General features: G+C 35.7%; 1 protein-coding gene across 1 annotated transcript in view; it reads left to right on the top strand.

Moving 5' to 3' along the window:
- Positions 1-27901, top strand: part of Epha6 (EPH receptor A6) — a 921293-nt gene that overhangs the window by 517388 nt on the left and 376004 nt on the right. Inside the window, exon 6 of the mRNA XM_006981610.4 lies at positions 15360-15484. Within this exon, the coding sequence (XP_006981672.1) occupies positions 15360-15484 (125 nt within the window). The remainder of the gene's footprint in view (positions 1-15359; positions 15485-27901) is intronic.

Genomic DNA, 27901 nt, shown 5'->3' with positions numbered 1-27901 from the left:
TTTCAGAAGCTCAATGAGGTCCCAAGAGTTTTGGGGACCTTAACTCAGGCCAGACCAGGATTTGGGGCTTTTAACATTTGACCTGGTGATTATTTCAGGACTAGCCAGTTTATGAAACAGAGGTGGCGATTAGCAAAGTTGTCTAACATGAGGATGGTGGGGAAAGTGGGTACTCAGAAGTAAAGCAGTAACATCCCTAAGTGAGTACTGGCTCCTCAAGGGAGTGACCCCAGCTCATTGTTTTAATAATAGTAACATAGGATTTGGTTGGGTTTGAACTCACTGTCTTGTCACTAGATGATTCCTAAAGGCACCCAACAACTGTAATTTATTATTACGATCCATAAAGTCAAGGGCTCATTCACAGGGATAGGTAAGTCAGGTGTCTTCACTATACACAGTTTTGTTTGAGATTTTCTGTCAATTCTGGGGGGGAAAAAGGTATGAAACTCCTCTCAAGACTACACATTTGGGCTTTAAGCCTGGGTCACTGTTATTTTAACATAAAATGCCTATCTATAAAAGGAACGTAAACTCTATGTTGGCAGTCTTTACAGCAGATGGTGGTTGTGTTGGAGGTCTCTTCAGCTGGTGAGAGGTTTCATCAGACTCAGGATGACAGACTCCCTTCCCTCACACATCACAATCTTCTCTTCATCTTCCCTGTTCAGTGAAACTCAGGACTACAGATAAGATCCAAAACAAAACAGCTGATGATGGCCCAGTGTAAGAGCACACACAGGGCCTGCACAGGTCCAATCCAGATGGAATCCTAGCACTGAAAGGAGAAATGGACACAAACCTCCATCTCTAACACAGAAGCTATCTCCAATTAAAAACAGCTCATAAATGACAAATTAGTTTTCTTCAACAGTCTTCAGCAAGTGGGTATACAAACCATACTTAAGGGTAGGCCCCATGATCAGCAAGCAGTAGATGGCCAACATGAACTCAATGGTATTTTTGGAGGGTTTTTTTTTTTTTTTTTTTTTTTTTTGTCTAATAATACTTTGTCTTAGAATTGTTTTTACAGGGTTTTGTTTTGTCTCATAATACTTTGTCTTAGAATTATTTTTTACATTACAGGTTTTTTGCTTATATATTATGGCTTCCAATTTTCAGCTTTTATGGGATTTGTGTGTGTATGTGTGTGTGAACATGTGTGTCTCAGTGTCTCTATAGGTGTCTCGTGCTTTTGCTTCTTTCTTTTTCTGTTTATTTGTTTTGTATTATTCTAGTTTGTTTTTACTTTATTTTTATTTATTTACTTTTTAGATGCTTCTTTATTTTCCTAATGAGATATAGAAAGGAAGGGAGTGGATTTGAACAGATGGGGAGGTGCGGAAGATATTGAAAGAACTGGGGAGGAGAAACTGTGATCACAATATATTATACTTAAAAATATATTTTAATTTACAAAAATGAGCACCTACCTATCTTGCAGATTGGGCCCCCCACCACCCAGGCTGGGCAGCTCCCAACTGCCTATCACCTCTGGCCTCTATAGGCACCTGCACTCACATCCTCATACTCATAGAGAAACACACATACATATAATGAAAAATAAAGTAGACCCTATAAAATTTAGCAAGGACAAGTATGTAAAGAATAGTGTATAAATAGTTTTTAAAAAGATTTATGATTGATTGAATTTGTTCCCTTATGTCAAAATAGAGCATACTAGGAAATACAGCAGATGCCATGATTATAAATTATTAAGGAAAATAGCACGTGCATTTGGGATGAAAATCAAAATAATTTACAACTTTATGCCATAGGTCTTAGCCAGATTGAACAGTTCCAGCTGTAATCCATTGATTGGCAGTCATGGCTTCTATGGCTTAGCTAGCTAAATATCAGCACTGTACATGTCAGATGTTTCTATTTCCATGTTATCCAGTCATTTGTTATCTAACCTGTTGTATTATAATTTGATTATCTTGACTCTTTATTTTAAATTATATTTTCTAAATTAATAAGCTCTATATTTTCATACATACTGCACAAGTAATATATTTATTCTGAAATAACAAATATTTCCTACTCATATAAACTCATCCTGCACATTTGTAGACTAAAAAAATTTAATTTGAATTTAAATCACATAATCATTTTCTACCTAGAAACATAATTCAGATTGTATAGTACACACAGCCCTGTTGCATGTTAAATGAAGCACCATAAAACCTTGCAAAGAGTTATGATACTGTACATTGTTGATAATAGTCAGAATTTACTTATATTTTTAATTCTGTTATCCTTTAACTCCTGGAAGAAATAAAAAGCAATACATTTTTTTTTTGTTAACAAAGTCATCACAGAAAGCAGGGGGAGAAAGTGGAGCATATGTACTGGATAAGCTAGCAGCCAATGTGAGAGAAGAGCCAGTCTGCATGAGCCGATCAATGCTTTTGTACAGCACAATTACTAACTGGAGAAAATGAGGAGGAAACACAGGGTTCAGCCAGGTGTTGCTCCATGCCAATAATTTAGTCTGCTATCTGATCAGTGATGAGAACAAAATCACCCCTGTCCTCAGGAAGCCGAGAATGTTTCCAGGCAGCCATGGACGCACCTGGCTGTTTGAGCTACGCTCATCAGAGAAGAATCAAGTTCTTCCCTCACCTCCCAAGCCAGAAGCAATGCTGGCAAACTTGTGCTATCTCTTAAGTGAAAGAAAGAAAGAAAGCAAGGGTGCAGCTCCATGTCTGGTGACTCTATGGGAACACTTCCACATCCCTAATCCATTCACTATCCCTTCTAGTGGGCAGTGGCAGGAATACATCTTGAAATCTTTGTACTTCCTGGAATCACACTCATGTCATACTGGGTTTTATATATAGCCTCCACTTGCTCAAAATAATACAAATTAAAAACACAATAATGCTAGCTGGTTCTTTTTCCCAGCTAGATGATTTGGAAAACAATGTATAGAATCTCAGAGAAAGTTCTCATGCTCTTCATTACCTGTGGAATACAGTAGAATTCTGCCCATTTGAATTTTACTGACCATGGGGGAAAGGAAATGAGATTAGTTTGTGGGCATGAAGGGAACGGTGGTGGGTGAATAGTGTTAAAATTAGGAAAAAGTTGGTACGAAGGGCATTTCTCTTTCTTCCTTATTTTTTTTTACTAAAGTTTTACTTGACATATAAAATGATGGGATTCATTATGATGTTTTTCTCCATATGTAGCATTGTGCCTTGCTCCTAAGTACCAGCACCACCACCCTCTCTCATATTTCCTCCCAACCTCTCACTGAAATGTGCTAGGTATGGTTTTACAACAATTAACTGAGAATTATGTTTGCTCTTGCTGTTGGGTGCAAATAGTTCTTTTTGAATGAAATCATTAAATGATAGTCAAAAATATAGGAACTAATCTAAATGGATTTGAATAATGTTCAATTGAATTATAATGTGATGCATTTCATATTTTCATTACACTGAGTACAAATGTCAGCATTTGAAAAAAAAGAGGCTTTTCATTTTCTAACTTTACCATTGTTAATATTCATTTATATTGATTCTACTTCTGTAAAATGGTGACTGTGTACATAAAATATATAAATCATTTGAACAGTGCTCATGTGGTGTCCAAGAGGGTAAATAGTGAAAGCTGAAGAGGTACTCATTGGTTAAGTCCTGAGATAGGATTTAGAAGAAACATTTAAGTAAAGATAACTGAGTCTGTGTGGTGACATAGTGGGTCCCATGGGAATCCCAAGTCTATAAAGATACCTTGATGGCCAAAGTGGAATTTGCAACTCATCTCCTTAGAATGTGGTCCACCTCTCACATGGTGTGTGACTATGGGTCAGTTGTTTCCAGACAGCTTCTTCACACTTATAAAGTAAAGAAAACTCGACATTTGAGGCTGTGACATATAAGGAGCAGTTTAATGCATTGGAAAGAGCATAGGAAGTTGAAAGTGCAATCCAATATATCTTTATGTATGTTCTGTAAAGAAGGATGTGCAGCCTCTTCAGATGATGGCAGCCAATTTCTAGGTGTCAGAGGAACAGTGAGCAAGTGCTTTAGGAGCTCAGACGTACAAGATCAATTCCATCCGAAGTGATCAAAGAAGACTTAAGCTGGTCTGGTCTTCTATCTTAAGGGGAAAATGGTAATTGCTGCTATTTTATTTCATAGCATGAATGGAGTCTTTTAAATGTGAACTCTTCTAAAAAGCCCAAGGACACATCCATGGGTTGTTTTCTAGTGCCGAAAGATGACTCTAATTTTCTTGTCTGTTTGTGCACCTTAGGAGTACAGCAGGAAAGGGTTTTTTCTTTCTTGAGATACATGGGAAGCAAATCCATAGCACTTACAAGTCTAATTTTCATAAGGCTTCTTCACTTCAACTACTTTGAAAGTCTGTGGCTTTTGTAGCTAGCTTTTGCTGCAATCTTGTATTATTATATAAATTGAAGAATGTCTGTACAGGGCCAGACTAAACAGCTGGTGACTCTTCTGCATTGAGTCACTAATTTATGGATGCTGTTTACAAATGCATTTTTTTGTATAAGGTTTAAAACATATTGACATTTTGAATTATATTTTAGAAATAACATCAATAATTAATTTGGAGCTAGGACACAATTTGAGTTCCTTGGAATAAGATATTTATTTTTAAATATATTAATATAACTTAAAATGTTTACTAGATTAAAGACTGGTTTCTGTTTTGTCATAGATTTTGTCGCTGAGGTTTTACTGGATGGTGATGTTGAGTCACCAGAAGCAGTTTGGTGCCAACTCATCCCATGCATATAGATATCACCACACAGCCAATTGGGAGGAACCTAGTATTTTTTAATTAATACCACATGCTATTTTATAACTTTTTGGTCCCTTTACGTATCACACTTGCTTCTCCATGCCCATAAATCATCATATAAATGTGAAGATTTGCTTTAGATGTCTAAGATTAAAGAAATGCATTATGTAGCTTTCTTTGAAAGCTCTAAACTTACCCCCAACACCATTACAGTAATGAAATTCATATGTGTAACTGTACACTCATCATGCTACAACACTTTAAACTTCCAATTTTTTTGAAAAACTGTTTAGCTGTCCCCTATTTGACAATTCTAGCTAAGGCACTTTCTCATCATGTTAGTAGAATTCCCCCCCCCAATTTGATAACATTTAAATTAGCTCATTATTTTCTATACCAGGAACAAGAGGAAAATTTTTGTTGGAGAGTCAATTGAGGTCCATAAATAATAAAACATGTTCGAAGATAAGTAAAATGCTCACAAATTTATATTTCATTATAGTTGCATATGTAATATATAATTATACAACCTTAAAGTAACAATTCCGGGCTGGAGAGATGGCTCAGAGGTTAAGAACACTGACTGGTCTTCCAGAGGTCCTGAGTTCAATTCCTAGCAACCACATGGTGGCTCACAACCATCTGTAATGAGATCTGGCGCCCTCTTCTGGCCTGCAGACATACATGCAGGCAGAACATTGTATACATAATAAATAAATAAATCTTTAAAAAAAAAAAAAAAAAAAGTAACAATTCCACCAAAAGAAAAAAGGAAAAGAATAGAATGGAAGGAGAGATGGCCCAGCATTTATCATTACTGTCTGCTCTTCCAGAGGACCCAAGTTTGATTCCCAGGACCTACATGATAGGTCACGACTATTCATAACTCCAGTGCAGGGTTCCCTATGTCCTCTTCTGGCATCTGAGGGTACCAGGAATGCATGTGGTACCCAGACATACATGCAGGCAAAACACACACATATATATATATAATTTAGTTTTCTTTTAATATTCAAAAAAGAATAAAAATCAGAAAGTTTGGGTTTTACTATAATGAGATGTTAGAGGCAAAGGATTTTTTTCTTTTGAATCTGGGAAGATTGAATTTCTTGACTTTTCTCTTTGGGCTGGCCAGTTTCTCTGCTTTGGAGAGCTAGCTATGCTCAATTCCTAAAAAAAAAAAAAAAAAAAAAAAAAAAAAAAAAAAAAAAAAAAAAAGTACTACAGCAGCACATGTTCTTCTGTTGGAAGGTAACCGTGAGAAAGAAGGTCACTAGCATCTCTGACTAGTCCAATTTGAAGATACCTTTGTTTCTTATATTTCAAAGAAACTGTTTTCTTTACAGCATCTGTCATATAAACACTTTCTCAAATGCCCCTGAATCTGAAGAAGAGGTAGATGTGTATGGTGAAAATTATTGAAAAGAGCAATGTAAAGTCAAACCTCATTAAATGAGCCAGTCCCAGAGCCAATGAAAGAGAAATTAAAAACATGCAGAATGTGCTGAAAAGAACTTTAAGGATAATTCGTGGCTTACAAAATTAAGTATTGCTATTATGATTTATTGATAATAAAGGGATTTTTTCCCCACTGACTTCTGTGTGCTCTGTGAAAGTATCTTCACACATTTCTCATTAATGCCAAATCACCACCCAATGTCACTATGGTGTTGCAAGACACAATAGTTAATTGTAAGCAATCTTCTTGTCATTTGATCCTCATATTTCTGGGGAGGGAAATGCTGGAAATTTAAAGATAAAAGCTTTAAAAAAACCCTTACACAATTAACATTAGGAAAAATTTAAAATTAACTTATGGAGATATGAATAAAATATGGTACAAAAAGCAGAGAAGAGAGTAATCCAAACCTATGTAAAGTATCCCATTTTTTTTTAAAAGAGACAACTGGAAACTCTTAGAAAATAATTTTAAATACATGGAGGGGTCCTGAAAGATGAGAAATAAATTTATATTGTGTGCAAATGAGCTTAGCTTGAATTGATTATTTTAGAAGCAGAATAAAATTGAGAAGACATTCTTACTGGCTCCATAGAAACACAGTGCACTCTTTGCTACTGAACCACATTTGTAAGGATTCTTTAGATACTCATACAAGATCTTACTTCATTTAAGTTTATTGTTTCATCAAGGAAAGTTCTATCACTCTGTGAGATTTCAAATATTAAAACAAATTAATTAAGCAAAACCCAGTAAAAGAAAGAGCTTAAAAAAAAAAGAACAAAAATGAAACAGCACAAGAAGGAGCAGAAAACTGTAGAACCTAGAGGCAGACTTGGAGAACTGTTTGGAAAAAAATGCTTTTCAAATTACCAGTATACATGGATAAATTATTTTGAAAACGTAAACTTAAAGAATGCCACATGAAAACTCAAGGTAGTTCATTAACTCTTAAAGACAGTGAAATATATCCCTAAAACATATTCACAAAAAAACTCAAGTCCCAAATGGGTTTGCTGATGAATTCTATGAAAAAAAAATTATGAAATATATAGCAATTAAACAGGATTATCTAATTTAATGGTTAATTAGAAATAAATAAGGTTATAAATAAGGAGATTGGAACTGCCTCAACTGAGTATACCAGGTTGGGCTGACTACCCAGGAGAGACTTTGCCTTGGAGGAGGTGGGAATGGGGAGGGGATTGGGGGGAAGGCTGGGGGTTGGAAAGAGGGAGGACAGGGGAATCCATGGCTGATATGTAAAGCAACTAGAAAAATCTCTTATATGAAATTAAAAAAAAAAGAAATTTCTATGGCATATCTCAAGGCCATAGTCTAAGGATGTGGCTTGCTATAATTCTGCCTTATACCAAAAATACATGCCTTTATTATTGAAGATGAAGCTGAAAATTAAGAGATTGGATTATTAATGTGTGGTAAAGGCCTATTGCTCATACTTGACTAAGTTGTTGAGCCTTTCAGAATAGAAAGACTCAGGAAGAAAAAAGACAGTGCTTTTCAGTAGTGAGAAAGATGGTAGGTCTAGAAGATTTGCTGACATTTGTTTACAAGGAATTACTCTCATCATGACAATGGAGCTCTTTAATACAATGGACTTGGAAGGTAAGACTCAGTATGTGAATGTTCTAGTGATAGGAGCATTCAGACCATTGCAAATACTCACTAGAAGAAAAAAAAAGTCTACATTCCCTTATTACACCAGCTATATCCTGTTTTGAGCTATGATGAATTTAATGGAATATTGTCATTCAGATCAGTAAAAGAATTGACCTCACAAAGAACAACTCACTTTTCTGTTTTGTTTTATTGACTGGCCCATTGTTTTCTGTAAGAAATTTGCAAGCACTAAACTTTATATATAAGGTACATTTTCAAAATGAACACATCATTCATTCCTAGGTGTTTGTTTGTTTGTTTGTTTGTTTGTTTGTTTGTTTGTTTCAGGACTTGAGTTTCTGAGACTGGATTGTATTGATTTTCCAAACTGGCTAGTAAATCTTTGAAATTCTTTTTAATGCAAGAGAGTGTAAAAGATTAAACAGGAAAAATAAATTATTAATTCCACCACACACACACAAAAAAAAACCATGGAGGGGTCAAGGATATCACAAGAAAACCAACAGAATCAACCAACCTGGTTCCATAGACACTCACAGAAACTGAACTGACAACCAGGGAGCCTACATCGGACTGACCTAGGCCCTCTGCATATATGTGACAGTTGTGTGGCTTGGTCTTCTTCTGGGACACCTAAAAGTGGGAGCAGGGGCTATCTTTGCCTCTTTTTGTGGCATTTAGGAACCTACTCCTCATACTGGGTTGCCTTGTCCAGCCTTAATATAAGGGGAGGTGCTTAGACTTACTGCAACTTGACATGCCATGTTCTGTTGATACCCATGGGAGTCCTGCACTTTTCTGAATAGAAAAGGAAGAGGAGTGGACTTGGGATGTAGAGAGGCAAGCAAGGGGGACTGGGAGGAGAGAAAGGAGGGGAAACTATGATCAGGATGTAAAATAAATATTTTTTAAAAGAAAATGATAAAGACATACCTTTAAAGATATCTTTTGACTACTGTTCAGTATGACATTTCTTTTAAAACTTACCCAATTTTTATAATGAGAACTATATTTAAAATAAGATCTTTAAGGATATATTAATCATTGAATTGGTAAAATTTATTGTACTATATTATATTGTTGTATTTGCTTATAAATTCCCTGTTTTTACAACAACTACAGTTCATCACAACTTAGTGTCTTAAAACAATATATATTCACAATTCCGCAGTTCTGGATGTTAGAAATACAAGTCTTCCAGGGCTAAAATCTAGATGCCAGCTGCTCTGGGCCTTCCGGCCACTCCTGAGAACAATCCATTGCTTGTTCTAGTCTTGACAAGCTTTTGGCCTTGGCCTTTGACCATTGTGTTCCTCTCTTATGAAGTTCTTTGTGAATACTGGGCACACCTGGAGTACCATGCTAAATCCTCTCCGTCTCAAAATCCTGATCTTCAAAGCCCCGTTTTCCAGAACATTTCCAGGCTCTAGGGATTGTAATGTGTTATGTGGGAGCCATTATCCTGTTTAGTGCATCCACCATTTGGTTTAGCATACTGCAATGTTATTCTTGGACATAAAAATAGAAATAAACAAGGGAGAGCATAAAATAAAGTGCCAACTTCCCTTCATGTGTGTCTCATGTGTATATTTCAAACACATAACCAGATTTCAGCCACATGGGGAAAGAATATAACAATATATATAATCATTAAAATCTGGTTACAAAGGAAAGTACATCAAAGCAAAATCACACCAGGCAAATATTGTGAAGATCATGGGGATTCATTATCTTTAAAGCACAAACCATTAAATAAATATTTCCCAAACAAGACACAGACTTTCAAGAATGGTGTCTCAAATTTATAATACATAAATATGTATATATACATATATATAATGTATATAGAGAGAGGTTATGTAGATAGCTATGTGTGCATCAATTTGCCCATGATAAATCTATATCACATCAGCATAGTTCCATTGTTAAGACAGTACTGATCATGACGTCTCTGCTGAACACACACTGGAAAACACATCAGCACATGTTTGTGCTTTGCAGTGATGTATATTGATTCCCTAGAAACGAGAAAGAAGGATTACAAAGCTTCAAAATTTTCTGTCAATGAGTATGTCCTGGTCTATACTGTTTGTTGACATTACATTGTATTGTTGAATATGCTTTTTTAACCTTTTCTTATAACTTCTTTAAGTATTTCCTGAAAGTATTGAAAGGAAGAGTGGATCAGGTAAAGAGAAATAAAAAAGCACCCACAAATAATGAAGAAAGAGGTAGGCAGGATGAGGAATAGAAAGAGAAGGACCATGAAAGAGAAGAGAATATCAGACTAGAAAAGGTGATGAGTGATTGTGAGGTCCAAGCTGAAACCAAAGTGGAAGTCTTGGGAAGACGCCAACTCCATATGAAGAATGTCTTACAATTAGATATTTCTTAAAAGAAATGGAGCACTGATAAAGTTGTCTACTTGTTCATTCAACTGGCATAGTAAGAAGTATATAGTTGCATACTTCCTACATTAATAAAAAATTTTAAATAACATATAAAATCTATTCAAAAATTTAGAATTCACATTGTCACAAACATATATGAGAATGTGCCGATCTCTCTTTTTCTTATCTAAACATTCACCTATTATACACATGCACACCCATATATATGCATACCCATTTATACATTCAAGCACACAAACAACACTCACATATACTTATACACATATAAACACATACAACACATACAAGCAAGCATGCATATACGCATCCAAATAAATATTGGCAGTATCAGCAGTATGATAATTAGATGAATGGGAATTAACAATATTCACTATAATTAAAAAAAAATCATTCCTTCAAATTAAAACTATATTTTAGAGTTAACACACAAATATATATATATGTAAACTATAACATTGGATATATCATAAATATTGATAAAATTCTTAGTACAACACATATTTGTAATTATCCATAGTGTGGTTTTGAGTTACAGTTTTTGTAAAGTAACATTGAAAGGCAATAAGTTTATTTGTGATTTTTTTTCACCCTTTTGCTTGTGGTTTTGAACATGGATTTTACTTTTGAATATATTACACTAAATTAGAGTGGATGTTAAGAGGAACACACAGAAACAATGTTAATTTATAAATTCATACTTGACATCTTATTTAATACTGAAATTTACCTTCAAATATCTTTACACAATTACAAAAGTCCTCTGAGCTTCAGTCACTTATCTTAAAGATGGAAGCATTCTGCATCCCATAAAGGAATGAGATCTGGATAAGACAGTTTACATGGTCACAAGTAACTATCTCAGCAAAAAATTATGAACTTCTAATTACAGGCAAATATATGACCTAAAATATTTATTTAACTGTCTCTGCATAAACTGAAGCAAATAGTGTTCATGTGTTTGTGAATAAGCTCCTTTGTTAGCCAATTCTACTATATAATTTTCTTCAAAATTGTTACATAGTACTTGATAAACTGTTTGATATTTTGTAAATGTAATTATCAGAAGGTTTTGTATTAAGAACACTTTCAAGAACATGGTAATCTGTCAGAGCATGTGCCAGAATGGAGTCATGTGAGGGGAATTCTGAGTGCCTGTGAGAAAACTCCAAGAAAACAAGAGTCTTGTGACTTCAGTTTCTTCAAGAACATAGAATTGTTCTGATGTGTATTTTCATGCTCCTCCCAGGTATAGTGGATAGGAGTGAGTTTACTTTGGCTGTTGCTATGCATATGTCTATGGAAAAAACAAATGTACATGTTTTTGCCATGTGTGGCTTCTCCTTGTGATTGAACACCTTATTCATGTGATTCTTCTTAACCCTCAGAGTACAAATTGTCTGATGCTCTGAATAAAGTTGGTTAGTGCATGAGACTTTAGTTCACTTTATTTTTAGGCTCCCTTCTCCCAGATTCACACCAACAACTAGAGTGGCAACAGTGATCCATTCAATAATCATTTTTTGAAGGTTGAAGCTCCAATAGTTGGAAGTTTTAAGTAAGGAATTATACCAGAAATAAGATTCTCCAAAAAACTTTCTTGAAGACATAATTCTCTCTCAGGAGGCACCACCTGAGTCTTCAGGTGGCTCTCACAGTCTCTGGTGTGACAAGTTCCAGAAGACATTTCTCTGCCTGCTCATTCCAAGATCTGATTTTTTTTAGATCTGTCCTTCTGTAGCAGGAATCTTAAAAGTTCTTATTAATAAAATCAAACCTGAGCCAGATATTGGGGTGAACTGGAAGATCAGAGAACCAGAACAAGCCACAGCTACCTCACCTTGCCAGATCCTCAGCTGGTCTTGTTTCCTGAGACTGGAGGTCTCTGAGTCTTCATCCAGAATGTCTCTCAGCTGAACTGCTGTTAGAAACCTGAAAGCTTAACCAGCCAAATGCTTCTAGTTCCTGGTCCTCATGTCTTACATACCTTTCTGCTTTCTACCACCACTCCCTGGGATTAAAGGCTCACTTTCTGGGATTAAAGGCATGTTTCCAATGTGGCCTTGAACTCACAGAGATCCAGAGGGATTTCTACTTCTGGAATGCTAGGATAAAAAGTGTGAGTGCCACCATTTTCAAGCCTTTGTATCTAGTGGCTGTTTTGTCTCTGACACCAGATAAGTTTATTAGGGTGCACAATACTTTGGGGAACACAATACCACCACATCCTTCTGTATCATAACATCAATTTTCTTGATGGGTAGAAATATATATGGCATATATTTCTGTTCTGTGTTTACTATTACAATTAAGACACTGTTATCACTTTTACTTACCAGTTGAAGATGTCATAAAACCTTGATCATCAACAATAAATTCATTAAGTATATTCAAAACAAATGATTGAAGCTTTGTATATTGCAGCTATGTTTTACAGTAAAATTTGGTACAATGCTGACTTTTGTAAAAACGTAAAATGCAGCATTAGGGGTGTAGCAAGCTGCAAGTAGTTTCTCACAATCTCTGCTTCAATTCATTAACTGTTTATAATGGGCACCTAAGGTGTATGGATGCAGCTATTTTCAAAGGCAGTATGTTAATTCACAACATGGTTCAGAAAGTTCAAATCATGTGAAGCAATTTTTCTCAATGAAAGAAATTAACCAGCAGGATCCTGGAGCTGCACCTGCAGTTCCAGCTGCTCAGGTGGCTGTGGTAAGATCACTTGAGGACACCCACACAAAGTCTATGAGGAAAAAAAGTGAGAATCCCACATAATAGGAAATTTATGATGTCAAAATGATTTTCATAAATATGAGTGTTCTGAGAGCATGGTACTAGAAATTTGCATGCCCAACATTGAAAAAAATTGATAAATATAGCTGGGCAGTCATGGCACATGCCTTTAATCACAGCATGTGGGAGGCAGAAGCAAGTGGATCTCTGTTAGTTGGGGCCAACCTACAATGCAAAGTGAGTTCCTGGAAATGCACCAAAGCTATACAGAGAAACCCTGTCTCAAAAAAAAGAAAAAGAGAGAGAGAGAGAGAGAGAGAGAGAGAGAGAGAGAGAGAGAGAGAGAGAGAAGAGAGAAAGAGAGAAAGAGAGAAAGAAAGAAAGAAAGAAAGAAAGAAAGAGAGAAAGAAAGAGAGAAAGAGAGAGAAAGAAAGAAAGAAAAATATTGATAAATACCAACATAATTAAGTATTTAGTAATTATTACAGACAAATGCAGAGGCCAGAAAACAACCTTGGGTGCCATGATCAGAACAGCTGTCCATCTCCTTAGAGACAGCATCTCCTATAGATCCTATAGGTCCACTGCTTCCCATCTAGGCTGATTGGCTAGTGAGCTTCAGCATCCCCCTGTCTCTACATGCCCAGCAGTGGGGTTAAAACTTACACCATTTTACCTGGCTCTTTCTTAAAACAATATGGTTCTGGGAATCAAACGGAGTCCTTTGTGCTTATAAGGCAAGTACTCTATCAGCTGAGCCATCCTCCAAGCCATAAAATGGACTTCAAAGTGATACATTTATGTAATTAAGGAATTTTGGAATGTTTGCTTTATAGAAGTGTGACATGAGACTTTAAAAATTAAAGTAATGTACCACTAATTTGTAACTGAAAAGTTAGAGTAGAAAAATGGTACATGTATTTTACTCAGCAGTCCTTCCATTGTGTTGTTACCGCAATTGAAAGTTTATGTTTTACCACCATTATATGGTTGGTCTGAAGAGCAACATGTAATATACTGCAGTATTAACTGCATCATGACACTATATTATGCTGAAAATTGACCATAGATTAATTCATGTATACATGAAAAGTATGTTCAAAACTCTATTGTTCAAGATTTTATGATTTGCTTTGAATTTATATATAAATGACCATCTGATACATTATAAACTATAATGTAAGAACATTAATACAGTTTCCCATGAGGATCATCACTATTAGTGAATGTATCTTAGTTTAAATAGTGAATAATTCCTGAGTGCCTTATCTTATTTCCTACATTATCTATTACTATCTTTATTTAATATAAAAATAGTAATTTTTGTAATCATGTCATTTTTGCCAACATATTTTAGTCCAATCTTAATTTTCTCCTAACAACCATAATTTTAAACGTATTTTCTAGTTTTTATTTCTTCTGAACCCAAACTGTCAGTCTCATAAAATAAAAAACAGACTTTTTCTTATGATTCAAAGACAACCTTTAGAAGTAAAATATTAAAACAAGTTTTTCTAAGAAGTTTAAAATATCGCAATGAGTAAAATTTTAAATCTTGTATCACCTATTATTAACACATTAAATAAATTTCTGAGAATGAGATGGGAGAGTGACACAATTTCCTAAGGATCATTTTGATTTGAATTTTTATTTACCTTCATTGATCTCATACCTCCCTTTTCCCATGGACTTTGTGGTGTCCTACTTCTCAGCACTAGCAATAGAATTATTGTTTCACTCTACTTCCACGTACACAATTATATCTGAATAGAATGCCAACAAACTCATTAGTGAAATAATGTCTGTGGGTCTTTCCTTGTGACTTCTTAAATTGAACCGTTTCCTTTTAAAGTCACTTTCAATAACTCCTCTGGGAAGTTATGTCGTAAAAATTAACACTCAGTATTTTGGCACTGTGTTTCTTTTAACTCAGATCTCTTAAGAAGAAAAGCTTCCACAAGCTCTTGTAATCACACAGCTTGTTACCTAGATTATATGAAACGCAGGAGACAAGCACACTAGCTTCCTGGTTAAAACCCAAAACCCAACCAAATTTGAGGAAAAACATCCTCCTTGACAAAAACAGAGGCAAATGAGCTCTGGCTTTCTTCTTGAAATATCTGAGTGTTTCCTCTATTTCTTAATGGTGTTTCTAAGTAAATGAACCCTTTATTTGACTTGAGTAGAATAGACTCTGAGCCTATTTTATTAATTTGGCATTGGCAAATGGTATCCTCTACACAAAGTAAAGTATTTTCTTTGGAAGAGACATAGCATGTATTCACAGACCTAAAATTATCCCTACTAATCAATTATTTCTTTTCCTTTCCTTATAGCACCTTCTCTGATAGGTATGGTGAGGAAGGACTGGGCATCCCAAAACAGCCTTGCCCTATCATGGCAAGCACCTGCTTTTTCCAATGGAGCTGTTCTGGACTATGAGATCAAGTACTATGAAAAAGTAGGTCTCATTTACCACTTCCTAAAACTCTGAATTGACATACATATACGCATATGCGATTACATTATATATTGTTATTGTAGTTTAGATTAAAATCTGTTTGTTTGTTTGTTTGGTTTTTTTTTTTTTTGGCCTAACTCCATAATCACGGTATCTTCGACTCCTCTCTAACATCCCATTGTGCTCATAATTTCTTCATTAGTTTATCTTGTTTTATGCCACATTAAAGTAGAAAGTACCAGATGCTCTTGTTTTTCAGGGCCTACTCTAGGGAGGTTTATAATATAGCGATAATTGATAACATCTTCAAATTACAGTTTCTGTGTTCTACATTATGTAAAATCCTGCCGAGAAGGAACAGCAAGACTGAATTCCTATGGCATAAGTGAATGGGCAGGGCAAATATTTTGCCAATGAGTTTAATGTCACAGTCCCCCATAATTTGGAAGGAGAGATTTAAAGAATAAATGAGTTAAATGTTGTCTTTATGTTCAGGTCAGCTGTTTAATTTTGTAAAAAAAAAGCTAGCAAGACCAACTTTACTTAAAAATCAATCTAAATACTACTTTGTAATTTTGAATTATTCTCATTTATTATGGTTTCCCAAATCATAAACATCATTTACTTCATTAAATTTTGTAATTCTTCTTTGTGCTATCCCTTCTCCCAATTATTTACCATTATGACATTTTGGCATAGCTATTGCATGGTCATTTCTGATACATTCCTTGCACTGGTATTATACTACTTTGAAAATATTATTGAAGACAGGATTATTGTTTTAGTTAAGGTAAAATTTGCATATATTAGCCTGGGTTTACTACAGGAAAATATGATTTAGACTTCTAGAATTTATCAGAAACAAAGAGATGTTTAAACTTGTCTACTCTTGTTTGCATTTGATCTGCTGAAATAACTGACCATAGATTTTTCAGGATTAAAGGCATACATAATTATCAGTGTACATCTTTGCATAAGAGACACAGGATGTATAAAACTCAAAGACCACCCTAATGGTTGTAATGTAAGCTCTTAATTCATAACAGGAAGGGAAACAGTAGATATAGGTGATTCAAGAAAAATAGAAAATGGATTTTCTTGGATCCAAAGAAGAGACAATGACTTCCGTCAGGGTTCCTCTGGGCTTTACATGTTCACCTTTTCAATATCATCTTCCATGATAAACAATTGGTCTTCCCTGGTTAAAGGAAGCTCATTACATGCATTGGAGCTCTGGTCTTTGGGAGATAAAGGATTTCCCTGCATTTGCTGACCCTCCAGTGTTGTCCACTGGAACCACAAAGCAGTATATTGTGGGCTGTCATTTTCTGTTTCTGAGGGGGCAAATCATAAACCCTTTCAAGTCTTCCCAAAAGAAATATAGGGTAGAAGGAGAAATGGAACCCATTCTTCTGCTGAGCAAATGTAGTCTGAATCAAGGAAAAGACACTTCATATCTATGGGCTAGCTTTGCAAATGGTCCAACCTGCAGCATGCACAAAGGTGTGTGTGTGTGTGTGTGTGTGTGTGTGTGTGTGTGTGTGTGTGTGTGTGTGTGTGTCCCAGTAGTTAAAACATAAATTCATGTACCTACAATGCCTGCCTATGCAAAAAGCAACATGCATGCATATATACAATAAACTTTTCAAATCTGAAACATTTCTGTTTCAGGAAAGTATTCTGTGTTATATTCTACACACAGAAAAATCACTGGCTCATTTTAAGGTCATTTGCCTTTACAGATTTTAGGTTGGATATAACCTGAAATGTTTCAAATGAACAAAAGGCATAATCAGTAAAACAAAGAAGCATATTCATCTAATTAAATGATCTGAAAACTACTGATTCTAAATTGTAGAAATTAACATGATATTTATATTGACTTTTAATGTGCCTTACTAAGTTTTACTTTGAAGTTGGGAAAGATAATCTTTTTAAAAAAGTGTTTGTTTTATAAAATATGCTATTGGCTCAGACTGCATTGATAATAGATTAAATATGCAGTTGGAGCCAAAGATTTCTAAGTTATATTCTGATTATGTCTCTTATTATGCTTCTGGCTAGGAAAAATATCAATACACCTCTTTTCTTTATTTTAAAGTCACATTTGCTAAAATGGTAATAAATGTACCAACTTTCTGGTGGTTGTAAATATTAATTATGAGCAGACCTAAAGGTAAAAATGCCAAATAAGTATTAAAAAAAAAACTATAGTACAATGCAGAATACCAGAACAAGAGCAGAGGAGATGGGCATAAACAAATAAAATGCTACTCTTTCCATACATACAAATATGCAACCAAACCATTGACGATGTTAAAATGTCACAACCTTGCAAATAAAGCACAAAATGAGTGACAGTATTACATTTTTCTCTATTATGACTTCACATTCTAAAATTACATTTTACATACCTGTATTTATAATACAGTTTTTCCTCTTGAGAAAATAATTTTATAAACACTAACTTGGAAAGCTTACAGTAGAATTCACTAAAATTACATTTTTTTCATCAGTGGTAGCACAAATACCACTTAGTAAACCCACACATAGAGAAGCATAAGCATTCCCCCATGTGTGTGTACTTGCGTGCAATTATATATGTAAGTGAGCTATATAAGATGATATATAAGATGAATTTTTGTTATTGATAAAATGACAGAGAAACTTAGACAGATTGGACAGATGGATAAAACAGAAAGGATTGTAGTAAATATACATATGTATGAATAGACATGCATGGATCATAAGTAGTTTTAATATTAGTCATTAGTAATTATTTGACTAAAAGATGCACTTGAAGTAAAGCTTTGTGTGCAAATGATTAAGTAAAATGGCTTCTATGAGAACTGAGAAGGAGAGCAGGACTGTGGAGGCAGATGTCAATCAAATTCATGATGAACAAGGCAATCTCTGCAGTGTAAATAACTTGTCATAGAGCAATCTCTGCAAACCAAGAAAGTGGGCTTCCTTAGATGGTTCCAGTTGATCTTTCATTTGAGAGTTTAGTGGCATCAGATGGGTGACTGGAAAAAATAATTAGAAACACTCTCTTCTAGTTCTCTTTTAGTGGGCCTAGAGTCATAAAAAGAAGTTCAGATTTAAGCCTTTAAAACAAAATGGATGGGAAGAACCAGAAGTAAAGTTTATTTGGATGATCAGTTGCAACATAAACTATTGAAAAATTACCAAAGCGATCAAAGAGCTGTTGGAAAAACACATCCACAGCTCTTTGTTAACAATCAGGTTTCTTTGAGTTTTGGTACCAGTACCAGTGCCATGACATTTAGACCACGCATTATCTTTCACTCTAAGTTGTAGAGGGTGTCTCCAACTCTTTTGCCTCTGCTTGGGATCCCTTTCCTCTACTGTGTGGCCACAACCAGCCGTGATATGAGGGTATGTGCCAAGTCTTATTGCATCTTGTTAGTTCATGCTTGGTGGATAACTCTGGGAGGCCTGTTCTTTTATTAAAAGGAAACAGAGGAGTTGATCCGGGCCAGAGGGAAGAGATGGGTGAAGTGGGAGGCATAGGAGAGGAGCTGTAATATATGAGAGAAGAATAAAAGTTTAAAAAAAATGGTTGATGATCTGTTCTGTTTATGTAACTTGCATTCTTCTATAAATAAGAAAGAAGTTAGTCTGCTTAGAATGAAAAGTATCCTCAAATATCTGAAGCCAAACAACACGTGGTTGTTATCAGAATCCTTTCTCACAGATTGTGACTTATCAAAAGGAAGCATTGGTATCTAGGTACAAAGATTGGATTGAATCTCATAATTTAACTAATTTTATTTCATGAATAACCTTCATTACATTAATACATGTCAAAATGTGCCCCCTGCCTCACTCGGGCCATTGCCGCCACCTTGTGGAGGAGGGTCATGATCCAAAGGAACCAGAACAGTTGAGGAAGCTGTTTATTGGTGGTCTGAGCTTGAATCCACAGATGATAGCTTAAGAGAACATTTTGAAAAAGGATGCACACTTACAGACTGTGTGGTAATGAGAGATCCCTAATAAAATGTTCCAGGGGCTTTGGTTTTATGACCTAACCTAGTGTTGAAGAGGTGGGTGTTGCAATGCATGCTTGGACACACAAGGTTGATAGGCATGTGGTGGATGGAACAAAAGAGAACTGTTTTATAGAGAGGATTCTGGAAAGCCTGGTGCCCATTTTACAGTGACGAAAATTTTTGTTGGTGGTATTAAAGAAGATACAGAAGAATATAATCTAAGAGACTACTTTGAAAAGTATGGCAAGATTGAAACCATAGAAGTTATAGAAGACAGCCAGAGTGGAAAAAAGAGGATTCGCTTTTGTAACTTTTGATGATCATGACACAGTTGATAAAATTGTTGTTTGGAAATACCACACTATTAATGGGTATAATTGTGAAGTGAAAAAAGCCCTTTCTAAACAATAGATGCAGTCTGCTGGATCACAGAGATGTCATGGAAGTGGATCTTTATGGGTCATGGAGGAAACTTAAGAGATGGTAGTGGTACCAGGAATAAAAACTTAAGAAATTTTTAACTTTCCAAGAAAATGGGTATCAAAACCTGAGTTGTGTGTGTGTGCGTGCGTGTGTGTGTGTGTGTGTGTGTGTGTGTGTGTGTGTGTGTATACACACATAGCGCAAGAAATAGTTCCTTAATCTTCTGGTTTCTCTGTTTGTTATTGTTCATCTATAAAGTAAGGGTTGATAAAGGTAATCAATTCCTTGCAGTTTGAGATATTCTTAAATTCTAAAAAAATGAGACTTGGGTATCACTGACTTCTCAATAGATAGGTTAATCATCTGACTGATAGATAGATGATAAATAGATAGATAGATAGATAGATAGATAGATAGATAGATAGATAGATAGATAGATAGATAGACAGATATAGAATGTAGGTTTAGATATCACTATCTCTCTGTGCATGATATCTGTGCATGCACACATTTACATGCCTGTTTATTTGCATGCTGATAGTAAAATATTGGAAAGCAAATTTATTTCTTTGTTGATTCTAACTAGTGAATTAATTATACTTCCCAAGCCTTTTTAATTTTTTATAACCAAAAAGTATTTCATTTTCATTTAAGTCAAGTGAACACTGCCTTAAAATGAAAAGAAAATTATTAAGTTCAAAGTTCAATTTATTTTATTTTTCTTATTTATTTATCTTCCATTCCAAAATCAGGGTCAACCATGAGTGCCTAGTAATATTACCTTGGTATTTTCTCCCATCATCTTAGCCTTCACCTGAAAATGATGCAAAATTTCAAGTCACAGAAGACCACATTCTCTATTCCATACCACACCAACAATTTTTATTAGACCATTTTGTGCTTCTATAGCAAATACCTGAGGCCATACAATTCATACAGTCCAAAAACTTACTTCTAGAAATGAAAAAGTTTGAGATCTAGTCTCAGAAAGTAACAACAACAAAAAAAGACTTGAGGTAGTCCTGGGCATCCAGTTGAGGCACAGTATCCTGAGGATACTTGATGTCTCTTGTTTGATATACTTTCTTCCTATAGACTTGCACTCTATTAATGAGATAGGAGCGAAGCACGGGTATCTTCTACTTTCCTTTGGGGTCACTCATCCATTGTCCCAGTGTGTAGCTTCTGCCATCATTCTATCCATAATAATCCCCCATTAGAAGGTCACCTGCTTAGTTCCATCTGCTGAAATGCTTTTCATTCTTTACTACATGACTGGGCTGAAAATTCTTCAAGTCTTTAAATTCTGTTTCCCTTTTGATTGTAAATTCTACTTCTCTATCATTTCTTTTTAAGAATTTAAAGTATGTAGCTAAAAGAATCTACAAAGAACCCTAAAATTTTATAGCTCATATATTTCTTGCACCAAATGTTCACATTCATCTATTCTTAAATTCTACTTTCTACATGCCATCGGCATGAACATAATTCAGCCAAGTTCTTTGCTAGTTTATAATAAGAATGGCCTTTCCTTCAGTTTCCAATACATTCTTCCTCTTTTTTTCTATTACTTTACCAAAATGGCCTTTCTGTCTATATTCCCATCACAATTCAGAGCACAACCACCTAGGAAATTTCTCAGAGCCTTCAATCCTTTCCTATCTTTTCTTTTGTCCATTCACTCAATCTCCTTAATGTTCTAGTTACAATATAGGTCTTTTCTTCACCTGTGTGTCCAAATTATTCCATCCTCTAACTATCATTCTCTATTCTTTATTTTCCTGGTGATTTCCTTCTCTCATTCTTGATGTTTTCCTTCTAACCTTCCCATTCTTGATGTTTTCCTTCTAACCTTCCCATTTTTCATGTTTTCCTTCTAACCTTCCCGTTCTTTATGTTTCCCTTCTAACTCAGTTTAAATCTTCTTCCCCCCTTATAGCTTATATACTCCAGCAAAATCTTTCAGGCAATATAAAAATTACAATGTGGTTACATCCTGTTTTTCAATGAATGATTACAATGAACACAAGTAAGAAACAGCATGATTTCCATAGACCTTACATAAACATTTTACATGTTACAGGTGAAAAACAAATTACCTCAAGAACCCATGTACGTTCACAGCCAAGAAACTTGTTATAGATTAAGAGTGTGTAAGCAAGCAAGATATTCTTTTACTGGTAGGCTGAATTTTGCAATTACAAAAACATGGGCCAATAACTTTATTAATTCTCCCAAAAGGTAATATTATAAGAAAATCTCAAAATAATCATAAATCTGAACTTTTATATATGAAAAAATAATCAGTCAACTCTACTTTAAATCTTTAGGGTATATACTCAATAGATTTTTATGTCAGGAGATTGAGGGCAAAAAAATGGGTACAAAGAATTCATCATCACCTTTGATCATCAACCTATCCAAACAAGAAAGGTACATCAGCTAATGATAATTGGGCTGCTTTGTTCTTATCCCCTGACCTTAAAGAGTTCCACATTCAACTACATGCCCTTCTAAAAGTTCAGATTGTCTTCTTGGGATTTTCACCTGAAAGCTATTTGACAAAAAATCTGAGTATAAGTTTAAGTTATTTTCAGAGCTTTGTTTCAGCTATAATGTACTCAGAAACCTGTGAACACATCTCCTAACAGTAAGATTAGAAAAACTGAAACTAGCTAGGCTAATGAGATTCAATTGTTTTTCTTAATCATTAAACTAAGCCACAGTCTATATGGCTTCTCAATAGAAACTCATGTGTTCTACATGTGTGATACTTCCTTGTTTATATGTTTAATTGTCAAAACTCTATTTAAACTAACATTATTATTATCAATCAGATAGTACAGCTTAGGAAGAAATCATCATCATAATAGTCCACAGGTAAAAATGCCCAATAGAACAGAATGTTTCCATGAGATAAACACACTATATTACAGGCTGCTGTGGGATGTTCTGTACGTCCTGTGGGAGTCTGTTCTCGGGTTCCTCGTGGCTTTACCCAGCAGATCTGCATAGAGGATGATTAGGACCGCGGGACTGAGTGCAGGTGTCTGAGATGGTCTTCACTTGGCTGTGCTGGGGGATGGTCTGTATGGCAAATTGCTCTAATTGGTCAATTAATAAAACCTGATTGGCTGTGGCTAGGCAGGAAGTATAGGTGGGACTAACAGAGAGGAGAAATAAAAGAACAGGAAGGCAGGAATCACTGCCAGGACAAGGAAGATGTAAAGTACCGGTAAGCCATGAGCCATGTGGCAAGGGATAGATTTGTGGAAGTGGATTAATTAGGCTATAAGAACAGTTAGCAAGAAGCCTGCCATGGCCATACAGTTTGAAAGCAATATAAGTCTTTGTGTTTGCTTGGTTGGGTCTGAGCAGCTGTGGGACTGGCAGGTGACAAGGATTTGTCCTGACTGTGGGCAAGGCAGGAAAACTCAAGCTACACTAGGGTGAAAACAGGCAGTGGGGATCTCCCCACACCCATTGACACCATGCCAGACACCAGAGAAAGATGGCAGAGGCAAACATGTAAACGCACAGCAAAAGCAAAAGACATTCTGGAATCTGTATTCTCAGGGCCTTGCTATTCAAGAGTCACCCATCAGGGATTTTCCTCCTGGTGAGCTATCACCTGAACTTCAATTGCCATCTGCTGTTCCTCTGACATGACCACTAACAAGATTCCATTCTGCTGACCATAAGAAGTGTCTTTCCTTTACTGTGCCTCCAATAACACTGCATGGCAAACATTAAAACCATAGAATTCTTCTATTGTCTTTCCTGATCACTTTTCTTGTTTCACTAATGTTAGCCCTCCCTTACAAACTTCCACCCATCACCCCAAACACATCTGTTACACCCTCCCCTCTATTCTCTTCTCTCATATTCTTGATTTTTCTGCCCCAGGCACTTCTTTCTTACATATGTATTCTTGCTTCTCTTAGTGCATTTGGCCTGTTACAATCCATTGCTATAAACTGTATGACTTATAAACAACTGGAATATGTTTTGGAAAATTTTTGGAGGAAGAAGTCCAGGATTTTCAGACTGAGTGTATTATGGGGCTTGCTCTCTGCTTCATAGACAGCCATCCTTTCCTCATGTTTCTCATCATAGAGGGACAAGGTAGCTCTCTGAAATCATTTAAATAAGGGCAGAAGTGTCATGTATGAGGTCTCTACCTGCATAACCTAATAATTTCCCTCAGATATGGCATCCTATTAGCAGCTATTTGAGGTTATTATTTCAACGTATAAACAGTCAGGTCATGCTTTAAAATCCATGCTTTAAAATAAGTACCTATCAAAAATAGCCTTAGAGTTATTTATATGTTTATCTGATGATCCAAAATCATTTATGAAATTTTAGATCATTTGGTTTACATCCCTCAACTTGAATCAGAGTGTTTTCTTTTTCATCACATTATAGCTGAATTGCAAAAAAATGGTCTTTTTCTTTGGAACTCATTTACTAGAAATTGAGAAAACACTCAATCACTGTAAAATGGCATCTAATAATTAAAAAAATGAAACAGAACGTGTGTGTGTCTTTCAATAGCATTCTGTTTTTGTATGTTCATAAGCAAGACTCATACACAAATGTTCATAAGCTGAGAAGGTCCTGTTGATAATGAGAATGAAAGTATATTTGGGGAGGGATTCTTTTCTTTATTGTTATATCCCCACCACAGAGACAAACGTAGACAATAGACAATAACTGCTGATCATTTATATACCAGGTACTTTGAAGTGTTTGGGTGTATTTAATAATTAATCATCTTAACAACCACTTGAAATGAATATCATTACTTTTATCATTTAACAAATGAAGAACCAAGTTACAAGGAGACTGAGTAACTTCATCATATCCAGCAGGTGGCTGCTATGGCTGACCAGGTTCTGCTGCATCACAAAAGACACTCAGAAAATTCAGGCTTTTGCTGATGCTGATTTTGTAGCTTCCCTGAGGCCAAAGGCTGATTACTCTCTGTTGCCCTTTTTCATCCACAAAAATGGCAGCAATAAAAGATGCCTGTGTCACCAGGGTGTTATACAGCTCCCCTAATTACCAACTGGTAGCTCATCTTACAAACATGAGTCCCCTACAACAGTTCATTATTCTTACATTCAGCATTTAAAGACACTGACTGGGAAATTATGTTCAGGAAGTACTCTTGTTAATTTTGACCAGTCAGCAGGTCTTTGGCTGTATTTAGGAAAACTCATTGTGAGAAAGGAAACATTTCTCATACCCAGATGATCAATAAGTTTCTGCATACAATATAAGGAAGTAACTGTTCTCTCTCATCCAAACACAGAAAAGCTTTTTAAGAACATTAATTAAAAATAATTTCATAACCCTGAGAACAATATTATGGAGAGGTGAAAGACTTGCAGAAAGTTGGTAACTATTTTTGGTACAAGCCAAGAGTGACTTGATATAGCCTTTTTTGGGGTGAGGGAGCAGACAATCTTGAAGGTCAGGCCTTGGGCCTGTTATGAAAGCCATATACAGCTCACCACCACACTCCACATGATACCTGTTTTTTTCCTTTCTGCTTATTTTACTTTCTCTAGGTAATTTTTTGCACAAGTGATCAATGAATCCCTTGTTTTTCTAAAGATACATAATTAGCCTCTGTTTCCTGGCCCTCAGGGGTGGGCTCCCTCTTATGGTATGGGTCTCAGGCTGGACCAGTCATGGTTGGCCACTCCCACAACTTCTGTACCACCTTTATCCCAGCATATCTTGTAGACAGGTCACATTAGTGTCCCAATCCCTCCACTAGAAATCTTGCCTGATTACAGAAGATGTCAGTTCAGGCTCCATAGCCCCTGTTTCTAGGTTACCCTAATAGATTCCTGGGAGTTTTCATTGTAGTAGGTTTCTAGCTAATCCCAGAAATGTCCTATGATTCCAGTTGTCTCTCCCTCCATCCTTCCTGTATCTGACCCCTTCTAACCTGTCCACCCACTATGTCTATTCTAAGAACCCTTCCCAGGAAGATCCATGCCCCACCCCTGTGAGCCCATCTTATTACTTAGTTTCTCTGGGTCTGTGGATTGTAGCATGGTTATCCTTTAACTTACAGCTAATATACTCTTATAGGTGAGTACATAATGTGGTGGTCTTTCAGGGTATGGGTTACCTCACTCAGGATGATTTTTTTCTAATTCAGCCATTTGCCTGCAAATTTTATGATGTCATTGTGTTTTACAGCCCAGTAACAATCTATTGTATAAAAAGTACCACATTTTCTTCATTCATTCTTAGGCTGAGGGACACCTAGGTTGTTTCCAGGTTGAAGCTATTACGAATATGCTTGCTAAGAACATAGCTGTGCAAGTGTCCTTGTGGTATGCTTGAACATTCTTTGGGTATATGCCCAAGAGTGGTATAGCTGGGTCTTGAGGTAGATTTGGAAATATTGATTTCCAAAGTGGCTGTACAAGTTTGTACTTCCACTAGCAGTGGAGGAGTATTCCCCTTATTCCACATCCTCTCCAGCATGAGCTGTCACTTGTGTTTTTAATCTTAGCCATTCTTACAAGTGTAAGATGGAATTTCAGTCATTTTGATTTGCATTTCCCTGATGAGTAACCATGTTGAACACTTCTTTAAGTGCTTCTCAAACATTTGAGATTCCTCTGTTTAGAATTCTCTATTTATATCTGTGCCACATTTTTAATTGGATTATTTGGTTTGTTGATATCAAGTTTCTTGAGTTCTTTACATATTTTGGAAATTAGACTCTTGGATGTGGGGTCAATGAGATCTTTTTCCATTCTTTGGGCTGCCATTTTGTCCTACTGAAAGTGTCCTTTGCCTTACAGAAGCTTTTCAGTTTCATGAGGTCCCATGTATATCACCAAAGATGGAAGGCAAAAAAAAGTAAATGAAATGATTCCTAATATATTCTGCTATACTCATAGATTGATGCCTAGCCCAATTGTCATATTGTCATCAAAGAGGCTTCATTCAGCAACTCAAGGAAACAGATTCAAAGACCCACAGAAAAACATTAGGTGGATATCAGGGAATCCTAAAGAAGAGGAGGAAGAATTATAAGCTCCAAAATGTTAAAGGATAACAACAAAAAATCCCATATAATCAGCTAACTTGGGCCCATAGGAGCTCTCAGAGACTGAATGAACAACCAGGGAGCCTGCAGAGTACTGACCTAGGCCCTCTGCACATGTTATAGTGTATAGCTTAGTCTTATTGCGGAACTACTAGCAGTAGAAGCAGGGGCCTTTTCTGACTCCTTTGCCTGCTTTTGGACCCTTTTCTTCATACTGGGTCATCTTTCATAGTGGGTCCAGCCTTAATTCAAGAGGAGGTGCATAGTCTTACTGCAACTTGATATTTTACATTTGGTTAATATCCATGAGAGGCCTGCACTTTTCTGGAGAGAAATGGAGGAGTGCATGGGGATGTGTGGTAGGGGAGGAGATGGGGGGGAGAGGAGAGTGGGGAAACTGCAATTAGGAGGCAAAAATAAGAATGACAACAATAACAACAATAATAATGATAATAAACCTGTGGTCTCATTACCTAGAGACAATTAGTAACCACAAAAATGATATATAATTAGTAAGTATACATCATCACTTTTGTAAAATTAAATGAAGCAGTTCTTATATGCAAACAATCAATATTAAAATCCTTTTTAAATGATGTATATTTACTATTTTATGTATTTTTCTTTCATTTTATTTCCTCTTCATCTCTAGGAAGGTTACTCTTACCTCCATCTATGACTTAGGTACAGAAGCACAGTCCTTTTCCTCTACATCATCCTTTCTCTCTAGACACCTACCTCGTTTATGTTTTGAATATAAGCTTTTATTTAAGATGAAGTGTGATTATTGTACAAGGATTTAAGAAAAGCAGCATTGTATAAAAATGAAATAGACGTCCTTATTCATATAGGGCTCTAGTTGAAATGAAGATTATGATTCATCTGGTTTGGCAGATA

The sequence above is a fragment of the Peromyscus maniculatus genome, chromosome 12, assembly GCF_049852395.1.
Source record: "Peromyscus maniculatus bairdii isolate BWxNUB_F1_BW_parent chromosome 12, HU_Pman_BW_mat_3.1, whole genome shotgun sequence".
NCBI lineage: Eukaryota > Metazoa > Chordata > Mammalia > Rodentia > Cricetidae > Peromyscus > Peromyscus maniculatus.
This window is presented reverse-complemented; position numbering and strand designations above follow the sequence as displayed.